We start from the raw sequence: 15317 nt of genomic DNA, 5'->3' as shown, positions 1-15317 counted from the left end.
AAACAACATATCTTCCTACATAAACCAGCAACATCTTGAAGTTAAACAATTAAGTTTTTAACATTTATTTGCCATTGATTCTAATAATCAGGTGACACTGGGAACACATTACAATGTCTGTAAAGCTGTAGCACTGACCTGGAAGCGTCCGGTGAGTTGCTCAGGGGTGCTGATGCCGTTGGTTTGTCCTGGGCCGGCAGGTTCAGGTCTTCAAAAGACAGAAAGCAGAAATAGTCAACTGACTGTCAACACCGATAATACCTGACTCACGACACTTTCATTCTAGCACGTAGAGAAAGTCTGAGTCATACTTGGCTAAATAAAAAAACAATAATAATAATAAACTGTGGCAGTGTATGTGAAACAAGCTCATCTTTCTGGAAAAGGCTGATGTACTCAAAGTTTGTATAATGTTCAAGAACTTCAAGGAAAATGCTGAGTGAAGGAAGAGTCATAATTTGAAGTGCTCCTCTGTTAAAATTCTTGCATGACATCTCTTTTCTCTGACATCTCTTGGTGAGCATACATTGGTTTGTTCCCATAAATCTTCCAGAGTTCTGCAGAAGTACTGCACACTCTGTCCCCTTTAAATATTCTCTCGATGGATCTCGTCTTTCCAACCAGTCATTTTTGTTTGACTTTCTTCGATTGAAAACATATTCTGCGAGCAGTTCCATCATTGAATTTGGAGGGGGAATAAGGGCAGTGTAAGAGCCAATGCAAACACACAGTACCCCCCTCCCGGCTGCTGGGCCAGAGGCTGACTGGCTCTAAGCTCAGCCCGAGGTAATGAGGCACACAGGAAGGCCTGAATGCCTGTGGTAAATCACCCAGAAACACACCTCTCGTGGCCTGAGCTCCACATACAGCACATAAGAAAGAAAAGGCAATACGACGAAAACTGATACAGCGGGCCGTAAGACATGTCTTCTAGTAGGAGAGACATAAATGTTTGCAGTAATAAATGAGAAACTGCACAGCTGAAAATGCTCATGTGTGTTTTACACTTCCATTTTCTACCATGTACATCAGAACACCAGAGGAAGCCATGGTGAGAGAGGAGTATTGTAGGTCAGTTAATATCAGTGTCACTGACATTTTATCACGACAAATATTTTGGGGGAAGCCAAACTCTGACTTTATAACACAGTGTGATACATCTGCACTTCAGATCTGCTGGTTCAGGCTGTCAACAAGCAGATGTGCCTGAGGGTAGATTCTTCAGACATGTGCATTGTAAAAATACCTCACCATGCTGAAAACTTAAATATCAATGGACTGAATATTATAAAACTGAATATACCAGGATTCTGACATATCTGAATTCTGAAAAAGCAAAAAGGTTTTACTCATCATCTTGATACCCCCTGAAGACAAGGAAAGCCGGTGCTTTATAGGCCTTGGTTATTGTTTGAAAAGTTTGATATGATTCCTGATCTTCATTCATGTTAAGAAAGACACTGTGGCTTATCATCAGACACAAATGTTAGAATAAACATACTTTAAACAAATCCTAGTTAAGATCAAAACAGCCAAAGTTTTCAAATGTGAACTTCAACTAAATCAAAACGGTAAAATGTTGCTATAAAAACCAGGAACTTTAGGATCAGGAAAAAGGGAAAACAAAAGTACAAATCGGACCAGAAACAGAAGCAGTAGTTTTTGGAATTCTTGTCGATCAAATGAGATAGTGATCCACAAAAAGAACTAGACGGTATGTAAGCACATCCGAGGATCTCAGTATGAGAGAGGAAACTTGTGTACCCATGAGTTGTTCTGAAAGCTAACTCTGTTATAGAGAGAGACAGTATCACCCCTTTGGTCAATGTGGCAATTATAGGAAGGGCATCATTTAACAACTGAGTCAAATCAAACACTGAAAACATACCCAAAGTAAAATACCTAAGGGGAAAATGGCGAGACAGTGTTGGTTTGGTTGATATGTCATGTAAAATATAACCAGGGTTTGCAGAAGTTGGATGCGCAAAAAACAAACCATTGATACTGTATACTGCTCGAGACACACCTAAAAACAACGCTGCTCTATCCTGAGGATGTGCTGATGCAAGCTTCTTTCAGTGGGCAACACCATTTGTGTGAAGACTGGCAGTGCGCACATACCAGATGTCAAGCAGGAAAAAGGGAGCACACTCAACTCAGCATGAACAAATCCAACTTTACATAATAGTGCTACGTGATTACAGGACTTTTAAGAGCTGGTCTGAATGTGTTTAATATAGGATACATGATTGATGAGTGGCATTGAGAGAGCAGACTTTGAGATGTGCAGAAATTTTGGTTCTGAAACTACAGATGGCAAACAGAGTGGGATTAAAGACATGGCACAGTGGCATTGTCCCGGGGAAGTGAGGACTGCTGGTGTTGTTTCTGGCTTAGTGGGAGACATGAGGTCAGCAGGGAAAAATTTACTCACATGGACATAGGACATCCAAGGAGGAAATATGTCTGAGTCCACGTGCATGAGAGAGTGTGAACGTTCATGTTTGTGTGTGTGTCTGTTTGCACAAGAAAGAAAGACCCCCCAAAAAAGTGACAAGCTAGCAGTAATGCTAAATGAGAGTTTAGGGAGGACCTTTAATCAAAATGCCAGCCAAGAGCAGTCCTGGCTTAAAATAGTTTTTTTTAGCAACCAACTACACAAGGTCTTGGCATATCTCAAAACAAGGTTTATTAAGGAGGACTAGGAAGGGCTGGCTCTCATACATGCTGGCATTTCCCCTGATTACAATCACTTGTGTTGTTGTACAGTGCTTGCATGCTAAAGTTAAAAACAGTGTAAAGACAAATGGAAGCTGGAGCCCACTGGAATGCACTCTTTGTAGAAACTAAATATCAGGGACATTTTAAAAGGGTTTATATTCAGAGCTTTGCTGCAGAAACTTGCATGGCACTGAATTGCAAGTCTATATATTTCTGATTTGCAAAACAGAGTAATACAAGTCGCATGGTACCTCTCCAACATCAGCTGCAGCTGAGTCTGGGAGTTCTTTATCTTGTTCTGGGCCTCCACGTTCAGCATGTCAGCTGTGTTTTCACCGTTGATCTCCAAGATAATGTCACCAGGTTGTAGGGCTGCTTTCTCAGCCTTGCTGCCCCCGTTGACCTGTAGAACAGAAGAATGAGCTTGAGTTAGGTTCTACTGGCTCGGGGTCCTGCTCTGAACATGACTGAATGGATGTTATCCATCTAGCAGGCGTCAACAGCTCTGTATCCCATGGCTGTGTGGATAATTTGTCAGCCGCTGACTTTCAGCAATATACAAATGAGAAGTTTTCCAAAAGTATGTGCAATTTCTGACAATGGTCTCTCCACGGCAACTTTTGGTTAGAAATGTGACTGAAGATCTGTTATCTACTTTTTTATTCTATCAAACATTGAAATAAGGCTATATTGAAAAATGAGCCGACCTCACTTCAGCCACACTCTTAATGTATTTATCTCTTTCTATAACTCCTATATTAACAAATACCAACAGACCCCAGAGCACTTCACACACACATGGAAAAAGGCAGTGCTGGTCCTGAGCCAAAAGATTCACAACACCCGGAGGGACAAGTCATTAGTGTGACACTACTTGATGGTTTGACTGGGCCTGACCTTTGCATCTAGCCTTACCACATGTCAAAGCCAATGTTATACCCACAAATCAGAGGGAATTCCACAGTAATGGGCCAAAACACAACATCTTTTCCACTACTTTGAGCTTAATTTCTGCAGCCCAGAGATAAACACTCAAACACACAAGTTACTAAAGCAGAAGGCAAAATGTTGAGGTAAATGCTGCTTAAACTTGAGAGGAGTAGCACATTTGCCACAAACATTTCTCGCCTCATAATTAAAAGCAGAAAAAGGCAATAAAACAAAGAATGTAAAGCAAAACCAAAAAAAAAGATCCAATCAGAGAACATTAAAGGCAAAATAAGGGGTATAAATAGTCAACCAACTGTTTGTCAATTTTGCCAGGCGCGAGGGCAGAGGTGCCATGTCTGTGGGCCCACTCCAGAGGCAATTAAGCGTTACTGTGGTGACCCACAATAGTGCATGCCTTTTCTGATCAGGACACGCCTGGTTTCACATCAACACTGGGAACAGTTGAGGGCTCTTTTCCAGTGTCTGTGCCCAAGTGAAAACAGCTATCTTTCAGGACAACAGGAATAAAAGAAAGAGGGCACCCATGTTGTGTTTCTGCCAAGCACTAACCACTTCAGATGAGCCAACCCTGTGGCTGCTTCACGGCCGGGCGGAGGGGGTGAGAAAAGACATTTCTCAAAATGGGCTTTAGAAACTGATCTCAGCGGTGGCGGTTCTTCCTCTGCAGGAATCCCTGTCACTTCAGAGAACTTGTTTGATATTTGAGACACGGAAACATGCTGGTGTTGTTTACTGGCTAGCAGTAACAAAATCAAGACAAAAGGGCTATTAATCAAGAGATGAGGGGAGAGGAATGTTTTTCTAGCATAGGTTGTTAAGAGGTGGCAAACGATAAATGCTTTTGAAGTTATGTTCCGTTTGAAGCACGAGTGCCCTGCAATCATTCATCCCTTATGGGTTTCAGAAGCTTCTGTGTATAGGTGTTATTTTTTTTTTGGTAATGGTAAATGGTAAATTTATGTCATTGTAGCGTCAGACTCTACTGCGTCATCCACCATTCAGCAGAGTTGTTCTTTGTACATCATGTCCTGCCTCCTGGGACCCCCCTCCTCCCATCTGAAGGGGACAGTCTCCTGCTGTGAAGTGCATATGTGAACAGGCAGGAAAGGAAGGTTTCAGGGGCAGCCTGTCCTGAAATTTTCTAGAATTGTTTTCAGGAATGCATGTGTGAAAACAGCTTTAGTCTCTCTGAAAAACCCAGGCTGAGGTGGTGAAGTATGAGCAGGATGTCCAGTGGGCAGAGTTAGGTGTCTCTGGCATGCAGAAGTTAATCTGAGCAAGATTTCCTGGTGGTGTTTACTGTGTGCTGTCTGCCAACATTGGTAAGGTTTTCACATCCTCAAACCTCCCCCCTTATAATTTTGAAAATGTTGCAAATAAAAACAACATGCATGTGCTATAGTTTGGAATTTACAGAATCTGCAAATGCATGTACTACACACACACACACACACACACTCACACTCAGATCAAGAACCCCTCACCTCCCGCCTCAACTTCCACTGCAACTGTAATCAGCAGTTTCCTTCTAATGTAATCTACTTCCATTCTTTTCTAACGGGTACAGTGGTCAAGGAAATAGGTACGAAACAGCTACAGGACAAAAACAAAGACGAGAAGAGAGACAGAGAGAGGAGGAAGTTGACTTTGCGTGACATGCCATTACAGGCTGAGCTTTCACAAAAACAGAGGACATGCCTTGATAAGGTGCAGAAACGAGGTGTTTCGATAAGTACCTTGGATACAGTTATGGCCTTCTTGAAGTCTCTCCCTCCGTATATCCTGAAGCCCCATGGTGATGGGCCGATTAGGTTCACTTTCAGTGCCATTTAGGGATCCGTTCAGCACGCACACTTGTAAAAAACCTGACAATAAAGAGAGAAACAGTGAACATAAGAGTTTGAGTCACATGTGGGAATAAAACATGACCATTGCTGAATCGGAGTCACGCATTTCTGCTGCACAGACTGAATATCAGAGCAGCAGGTGAAGATATTGAACATTTGCCGAAGCCGCCTTTCATCTGCAACAACACTTTGCCTTCAGTGGCCACTGGTAAGTCCCCTTGACATGGATTGTGTAACCACATCAAACAGGAATTGGAGGAATTTGAAACCAAAGATAAATTACTAAACATTGCTAAAGTGCATGCAAAGCAAAAGAGTTTCATTAAATCCAAATGCTCTTTTAAGACAAGAGAAAAACACAAACAAAAGTCTTGCAAACATGGTGTACGTTTTGTTGTGCTTCACTCTGAGTGTTGTGTGTAATGTATATGTCTACAGTATACAAGGATAGAATGATACATGACTTGCAGTTTGGTAGCCCTTTAAGAAATGTTTATCAGAATTAACTGTATAAATAAACTTGTCTAAAAGTCCATCTGTAACACTGCTCTTGAGGGGATATTTTGTATTTTCACGGTTTTAGTTTGCATGTAAATTTATAGATTCAACTTTCCACAAAGTCTGTTGGGAATTTGTGGATCTGAGGCTGTAAACCTTGTGTTTTAAATTCGGATTGTTGGAGACGCCAAAGTACAGTAAAACAATATGCATTCTGACGTTTCTCTTGAAGACACATTTTTCTGGAATGGAACTAATGAAATATAAGGAAGAAACAAATCTTACTGTAACATGTTTTACTGGCCTTATTGGCCAAATTATCTTTCAATTATATAAATATCCATTCATCTGAATGTTGTTTTGAGGGTCAACTGTCAGAACTGATGATCAAGTATTTAAAGTTTGTTGTCTTTTTGCATTTACATCCTTCACAAATCTTAACTGCTTGGTGACAGTATAGACAAGTAAGAGATACTGTATGGATGTTCAACTCCTGGTAAGGATTGAACTTTATGTTTTTGGACTCTAAAGGTAGGACATCAAATATGAAACATGCTACAGTGTGGTCTTAGGGGGGGAAGCAAAAGTTACATCAATTCTCTAGAACCTCAGCTTTATGAAGTGGGGGCGTCAAGCAGCATGTTCAAACACTGTCATTGAACAGCCAGAGCCACATAGGTCGGTCTAATACAAGTATCAGAAATGCCTCTAATGCTACCTTAAAAAACAGTATTGGCGGTTAGGTGACTAAATTGCCACCACTCAATCCTGATGTAATAATTCAATGTACAAATGGTATACCAGTACTTATTTAATACTGTAATACTTACGCTGGTAAAATGTATCTTTTACAAGATCCTTACAAAAATAAAACAGAGTTCAATACACTTTTAAATATTTGAATCGTATCAAACAATGTTGTAATTATGTTGTTGTTGTTTTTGCCTTGATGATATTGTGTGAATACTTTTCCCTCAGACACAAAAGACTGTCTGTTGTATGACTGCATGAGCAGAAAAAGATCTCAGTGGTGTACAGTGATGATTGGATGAGCACTTACAGGTCCATTAAAACCTCAACACCTGCATGTGAAAACCCACACTAACCATGAAAATACACATATATTTCAACTTATTCATCGATTTTGAATAACTTACTTTAAAACTGTTGTCAACTTCTCCTTTGGCCAATTATTTCTGCGAACTACCCGACTGTCATGTCATAAGCATCACCGCTAGGAGACCTGAATTATTGTCAGGGTTAAACTCCTCCATGTTACATCCCATCAGGTCGCCTTGTTTTTCGCTCGATTCAGGCCTATTCTTTAGCCAATGAGTAATTACAGCCCTACCCCATGTTTTTGCACCTCTTAAGTCATTGAGTAATTACAGACTTACCCTGTGTTTTTCACCTCTAAGTACTGCAAGTGTTTCAGTTAATCACAGGGTAATATCTTGTGATCTCAACACAAAGTTTACTATCACACTAAGTGTAGACAGATATACATACTGTGGCCAACAGTGGAATGTAAATTATGATCTTACTCTTAACTTACCCTCTCTTCATAAATAAAGTCATAAAAGCATGTTAATGATTATAAACACTGCATCATAAAGTTATCAGATAATCTTGAAGTATGAAGAGTAAGAAAGTTAAGCTCAGAGTGGATCTGGGACATCAGCCATGCTGCTCTCCTCAATCCCTCCAAACACTGGCCTGTATAATCGGCCCCACATTCCTCAAGTGTTTGGGACATACAGTGCAGGCCCAGTTAGTTAGAACCAGTCTGGGCCAATTAGCAGGGTTACTGGGCTCACCATCATTAGTTGCTCTAAATTGCTGTGGGCTCCAGAAATAACTGCAGTAGTGATAATGACAGAGAGCGACCGCCCAAAACTTTCCCAGCCTTTGGGGGTGTCAATTAGTTCCATGAGCCTCTGCACCCATTACCATACAGGCACCCTGCTAATTCCCTACATAAACATTCACTGTTAGCGTCATAAAAGCATTAGTGGAGGATAATGTCAAAGTGAAAGTATGCGGCAGAGCTGACAAACAACTAAAAGTGGCAGTAAGGGGAAGTGGCACACTCATGGTCTCTGCTTAATTGGCCACTGGTGAGTTTTGAAGGGTACTTTGTAAACAAAACACTGCTGAAAAGAGATAGCTAAAACCTTCTCTGGCCAACATAAAAACACAGTTGGATGGCTGGCGATTCAAATAAAAGGTGTACTCGTGATATCTCGTTGCCACACCAATTATGGATTACAATTGAATACACCCCAGACAAAGAGAAGAATTCCAGTCATGAATCATTTCACAGTTCAGCATCAGCCACCCAACAGGATGTAAGCAGGAGAAGAGATGAAACAGGTACAGTAGGTTTACTGAATTACTCACATTTCCAAATAAGACAAAAGACAAGTGCATGACTTCCCAGCATTCCTACAGTTCATACCAACGTACAGTAACGTGCCAAGTTTGACAGGCTACAAGAGGCGGCAACCAACGTTCTCAGACAGGTTTAATCTATTACATTCAGAAGTGAATTCATTAGATAAATCCAGCTACATCCCTTGTAGTCTATAAGAAGCTGCTAAAAATATGTCAACATCATGTAGTCAGTTTCATCAAATGCTGTTTTTAAGAGGTGCTGATTACCCTATAGTAAGATTTGAGGCTAAAAAAAAAAGCCTAGGTTGTTGAGGTGTATGACCAAAAGGGTTTCTACTATTTTGAAGTATCCAGGTATCAATCATCGGGAAAAAAAATCAGCAACTATTTTGTGACCCAAAATCTTTGTGTTTATGATTGTAGTTCAGATACAATAATGGACCATTATCTACTTTGACTTTGAAGTGAGTTTTTAAAAACATTGTGGAACAACTAATAAATCCAGAAAGAATATGCTGATTAATCAATAATGAAAAAAGGCTCCTCTAAGACTTTGTCTATTCCATGTTGTGAGAAGTCTATTATGTGTATCTTGTGTGTAAAATTTAGGACAACAGTTTGAGAAACTCCTCAACATTGAATGTTGAGTAGTAGCACAATAAATAAGTTACTACCAGCATGACACTGACAGTATATAAAGATGTGTGATATCAAAAACAAAATCTCAGAGTTGCTGCTACGTATCAATCAAAAGTTGAGGTATAGGATCAGTGAGACTGTGTTTCAGTATCTTCTAGGATATTTTTTGCTCTCTGGAGTGGAAAGAAAAGCCTTTAATGTAGATACTCTGTATTATGAAAGCCTTTTGGCACTTGTCACTTCTGAGCGATAGCTCCTATAGGCAAGAGAGATAGTGGAGGTGCGGAGGGGAAGAACGGGCCTTTCAAAACGCTGGATTCAAGGCTCGCTGCTCCAACATGCAGACAGCCTGAAGGGTTTCATTGGAAAAGGTTTTCAATAACACATATTAGGGTCAAAGTGAAATCAAAAGGATTGATTTCAGCTGTTTCAAAAACATGTTATCAATTTGCTTTGAGAAGCTAAAACAAAGACAGCATTAATAATTACTGTTATTTAATGCTACTAATGACATACAAATGAAACTGTTGTCGACTACTTTTGGTTTAGTAAAGAACAGTCTCAAACATCTTCCTTATTAGACCCAAGTAAGTAAACATGTGGTTTTGTGTTTGCTAAACATAATGAGGGTCCAACAGCAGTGTCTTTTTTATTTATTTTTTCTAGAATTGAGTAAAAAACAGACAGGCACCACAAGCCTCAGTATACCTCACTGGAGGTCAGAGGCAGTGAACCTGGGTGTCATTTAGACTGAGGAACATAGACAAACAATTACATCTAGCTGATGTGAAATCTTTAATTAAGCATGTTTACTGTAAGAGTCATAGTTTTTTAGGCTGATTGAGTGAAACCAGCAAACACAAGCCTGAAACTCTGCATGTGTGAATGTGTGTGTGTGGTTTACTGGAGTGTGGCAAATACTATCGTGACTCATCTCTTATGAGTCATAAACTTTGATCAGCATATCACCATAGCACAACTATAGCAACAAGTACACATGTTGACGGTTATATTAGGTAAGATTTTAACAGGAAAAATGTCATTAGTGTCAAAAATAATCATGTGCATCACATAAAAACATACTAAGCTTTATTATGTGAAAGAAATATAATCCTAGGATAACACTTCATTTATTCTGTGTTTGGAAAAACACATTGTTGCCACATGTACTGCTTGTTAGTTAAATATTCCTAAGCACTGACGGGATTAGGTTAACTAAGTACAGTGCTGTCTAAACTCTATATTAAAATGTCTGGCAGCCACACCTGAGCACCAAAACTTCACCTTTTCCCTGATTCACTGCAGATCTTAACTGAGATTGTTGGTCTTCTCCTTGAACTCGGGGCCAAAATCCTTTGCACTGAACTGAACAAGCACTGACTTTCCAATGTGCTAACACTGAAAGAATGGCTGATGAACATAACAGACATAAAAACATTCAGCTGGACGCTTTTAAGCGAAAGAGACACAAACTCTCAGATGAACAATGGTCGCTGCAGGGGAATATTCCTGGCATGAATCACACCTGTTAGGGCTCTCGCTGGTGATCATACACCCCAGTGTGAACTTTCCGCTGCCCTCAGCAGGTGATGCAGTCTGCTGATGACTCTGCCCTGCGTGTCAGACAGCACCCTGACAGGTCGGCACCTACCTGGACACACACCCTCTGAATAGAAAGGAGAAGAATGCAGCACCAAGCCTATCCCTGGACTGAGTACAGCACAATAACATTCAAAGTATTCTCCAAATCACACCCATATGGTCAGATAGGGCTGTAGTCACCATGGAGATGAGGACATATCAAACAACAACATATGATGTCAAAAGGGGCGTTGGTTAATAATACGTTTCTGTGTCATATATATATATATATATATATATATCTCGCTAATCGCTTATATGTCAGCAAGATGATTATAGACGGAGCCATACCTGTAATTTTTGTGGTTACTCCCTTTTCAGTGAGAAACATTTACGATACATGCTCCTGAAGGGCAACAAGCTGCAACATAATCCTGAAACTGTTACGAAGTGCCGGGAGATATGGGGAAAGATATGATCAAAATATTTTTCAAGTCAATAATTATTAGATTTTGAGATTTGAAAATGCAGTTTGAGACGTATCCTGACGATAAGGAAGCCTTAAGAAACCAGAGGGGTCATTTAGTTCAAAAAAGTTAATTAACATGTGCTCAAGTTGTCGGTTTACCTTTTTCAAGTATATATTTTTTATGAGACAATTAAACATGTAAAAAACTGAATAAAAGAAGTTTCACTGTATATCAGTGCTTCTCAAATGCTCTACTTTGGAAAAGACATATCCGGAGCAGGCTGCTGCTAAAATTAGCTCAACCCAATTCTCGTAACCAAACGACTATCATTTGATGACGATACATGCCTCTGGAAACAATGGCAAACCCAGTGACCAACTATGCATCTAACCTTGGCCCTTTGGCATGGCATCTTCATAGATTTTGAACAACGTTGTATTTCTGACTCATCACACTCACTTTTAGATCACATTGTTGGTTGCACTTGCGTTCAGATTTCTGTTTATAGAGATAAATAAATCTGGGTTTGATACATCCCCCACCAGATGTCATTTTAACAGATGTTGCTCCCTCTGCTTATGCTCTCCATACAGAGAGTTTTTTTATACACCAAAGCCTCAAAGACTTGAATGGTGTGCTAAACTTACGTATTCTCCATATTTGATGTACAATATTTAAATAGAGATTAGCTCAATTTATCCCAATTGGTTGATTTAAGTTTATCTGATACCAATACCAGTACTGGTAACTGCATTAGCCTCTGATACTGCCTAAAATTCTGTAGGTTGTAATGCTCATGCTAGTCAAAATGTGCAATCAGTGTGTTTTCTCTCAATATTATGTTTTCTTTTTGAAACTGCACTATCACACTATCGTTCAGGAGATCTCTATGTATCATGGGCCCTTCTGTTATCTAAAAGAGTGTTTCTCAGGTTGCCACTTTGCTGCAGCATTGCTACAGTGGGTTGGATTGTGTTCACTGCAAAGATGGTTTGTTACAGTACAAGAACACTTTGGTACCAGCTCCACTTATCTCCCTCTGCACTATCCTGATGTGGAGATCATGTTTCTACTGTTGTTCACACTGCACTGACTGCACACTGTGCCCCTCAGCAAATCAGACCAGTTAACCACATCCTCTGCATGCACGCACCATTAGCTGCTTCTTCCATCACATGCCTACTCATGAAATACACTGCTGCAAACATCAACTTAATATATTTAGATGCATGGTGGTTACAGACTTCATTTCTGTCAATGTTAGAATAACACCCTCAAACCAAAAACTGTTGTTATTTTTCTACTCAACACTCAGAGCCATCCTGTGACGCCTCTGCTTAAGCTAAATCTGAAAACCACACACACTAAAAACTAGAGCCAAAAACACACTCTCATCATTCAGACATAACAGACATACTGACTTCCTGCATAAACGTGCACAGGCTGTAACTGCAGAGCTAAATAAAATACCAACACAGTGGTATTTAGCAAAAGAAGACTGATATGTTCTTAGGTCGAAACCTCAGTGCAAGTGTCAAACAAACAAAAAATACATTCCTGCCGAAGTTAGTGAGTTACAAGTTTGGCTTTTCCCTTTTTTCTTGAAAAGACAACCGCTTCGCTCTCTCCAAAATTACAGTGGTCTGTTTTGGTTTCTTGATGGTTTCAGGACTATTCCATCTGAGAAAACCAAAGTGTTCTCTCATAGAAAAACGAGGAAAACTGTCAGAAAACAAACACAATATAAAGTGAGAGGAGGGTTAGGAGTTGGCACATGAAAGGCTGCATCACAATGGGGAAGGTACACAAACAGCAGACAGTTTCACTGGGACTGTTCTGGATAGTAGCCTACATGAACTCTGAGAAACTCCTTTAAGTGCTTTCCCACCTGCTGAGCTCACGAGCCAGACTTGTTTATCAATGAACATTTCATTGAGTTACACCCAATACACTTAAACAAATGGACATGAACTTGTGAATGACAGAGTAGGCTACTAAACTTGAACTACAGTAGACCTGCTAATTCAGAGTCATCACCCTCAACAGTTCACTTAAAGAGGAGGAGAGAGAAGATAACAGCCTACACACCAATGTGACAGAAATACTGACTTAATGTTTCCTTAGGTCGCACCTGGACCAGCCCCTTCCACAAATCACCCTGACTGTTTAACGTGCAAAAATACCTGCTTTCCTTATAACAGATCTGTATGTGTGGTCTGGAAGTCTCGAGTCAGTCAGACTCTACAATTTCCACTCATACATGCATCATTAGCCAAATTATCTCCTATGTGTGTGCTGCACACAGTTTGCTCCAAGGTTTATGAGTTATGAGCCTCTAAGGTTAAAAGACTGAAATAAACCTTCAAAAAAAATCCCATTTCGTCTCATAAAACAACATTAAACACAAATTTAAAACAGAAATATGAGAATAGGATACAATAACATACAAATAGCAACGCTAATGTATTCACTCTCAGCACGCTCACAAAAGTTTGACTCACAACAGTTTCGACAGATTGATTTGATAGATAGATTGACGTGCTTGAAGGAAATCAAAAAACATTGTGTATCGAGCTCGCAAAGAAACTTTATGGACGTGGAGACATTTTTAAATAACACTTTTTCTTACCAAGGTGAGTGCAGGTTGATTTTAGGTGCCTTCTCCACCTGTTTAATCTCTCGCGCTCGTCGACAAAAGGCAAGTCCCAGTTCACCTGAGCTGAAAACAAAACTGCCCAAAAGTGTCCAAAAACCGAGTAAAACGCAGCTTTTTGAGTCCCCTCCGTCAACTTAAGAGCACTAAAGCGCAAATGATGAGATGTAGTCCCTTCACTGTCAGTGTCGTGATGTTTCAGATGTTTCAGCGGCACGTATGAACACAACTTGTGGCCGCGCGCGCGGTGGTATCACTGATGAGCTCGCGGTGCCATGTGCTATTACCAAAATAAAAGCTTTTGACAGGGCCAGCGGCGCGGGGCGTGCCGCATGCATCAGAGAGGAGGGAGGAGATGAGAAGAGGGTGCAGCAGTTATGATTAAGCCATTTATCCGAAAGCGCTCTCAACAGAGTTTTTGGGTCCGCGCGCTACCTGCTGACGACAGGAGGAAGAGCAGCACGTGCTTCCAACAGGGCCCCACCAAAAAGCCAAGCCTACATGACGCTGTTGAGCTGTCTGAACCTACTGTTCCTGATTTGATTGGGGCATCTGGGCATGCCATTGCCAACAGTTTCATTTGAAAAAAGATTTATAAAATGATTGCACAAAAGAGTAGTAAGAAACCTAAATAATTTGGCATTATCTCTCTCCTTCATGTGATGGATTATTTATTAAAAATATGAATTTTCTTAACCTCCTCATTATCTTTTTTCATTACTTACTAAAATGTCACTAAGCAAAAGCCTAATTCTTAAAAGCAACAAAGCGACAAAGACTCACAACACAACTTATGCTCTTACTTCAGAACACTGATTTAGGTAAATCAAATATTGGAGCATTTGCTTGCATTTGTGGGTTTTCTGCTATAGGCTACATATGCCTTTAGAAGGGAAAGGCTCTATGAGTCTGTTTGTATTTTATCTGATCAATGTGGAAGAATATGCTGATTTAACAGTTTATTATTTGTTTATTATTATTATTTTGACAGAGATGTTCAAGTTTATTTTGTTTTGAAAGCCGTTTTTTGTGTTTAATATTGTATCCTTCAGTTTCTGTCACTTTTGGCGCCCCCTGTGGGCAAAGCAAAAGGCTTACTTGCAATATATTTGCTGATTTTGTCCTAAATATGCCTTTTATAGTGTTATTTTATATATTTTTTAAATATCATCCTGCTTAGTTTTAACAAATCTAACACTCTTGCTGTAGGAAATGTAAAAGAGGCTGTTTCTGCAGTTTGCTGTTAATCACTTTGTCTGACATTCGCTGGCAGCAGTTTAGACATTTAAAAGCTTTATAATGTAGAAGTAATCTATCTTCTTGCTTTGCTTTTGTAGCTCATAAAGAAGCAACAGTACTTTCAGCCTTTTTCATATCCAACTAAAAACTCATCTCAGGAGCTTTAAGCTAAGTTTAAAGTTGGTGATGATGTTAGACTGAACTGCTATATAGCCAGATTTGATTCTATGAATATAAATTGTGTTAATGTCAATAGGGAAGGAAAAAATGTAAAGATTTATTATGAAGGTTCTTAATTATATGGCAGGGCTTTTGTAATTGATC

At 39.9% G+C, this 15317-nt stretch overlaps 1 protein-coding gene across 1 annotated transcript in view; it reads right to left on the bottom strand.

The window, feature by feature from the left end:
- Window positions 1–14049, bottom strand: part of pdlim2 (PDZ and LIM domain 2 (mystique)) — a 36096-nt gene extending 22047 nt beyond the window's left edge. The window contains exons 1-4 of the mRNA XM_020657063.3: window positions 13731–14049; window positions 5409–5537; window positions 2973–3124; window positions 139–208 (exon numbers count right to left, since the gene is read on the bottom strand). Coding sequence (XP_020512719.1) covers window positions 139–208; window positions 2973–3124; window positions 5409–5501 — 315 coding nt within the window. The 5' untranslated portion in view covers window positions 5502–5537; window positions 13731–14049. The remainder of the gene's footprint in view (window positions 1–138; window positions 209–2972; window positions 3125–5408; window positions 5538–13730) is intronic.
- Window positions 14050–15317: the final 1268 nt, after the last annotated feature.

This window comes from Labrus bergylta, chromosome 2 (genome assembly GCF_963930695.1).
Source record: "Labrus bergylta chromosome 2, fLabBer1.1, whole genome shotgun sequence".
In the NCBI taxonomy this organism is placed as follows: Eukaryota; Metazoa; Chordata; class Actinopteri; order Labriformes; family Labridae; genus Labrus; species Labrus bergylta.
The sequence above is the reverse complement of the archived record's forward strand: the minus strand, read 5'-3'. Positions and strand labels throughout refer to the sequence as shown.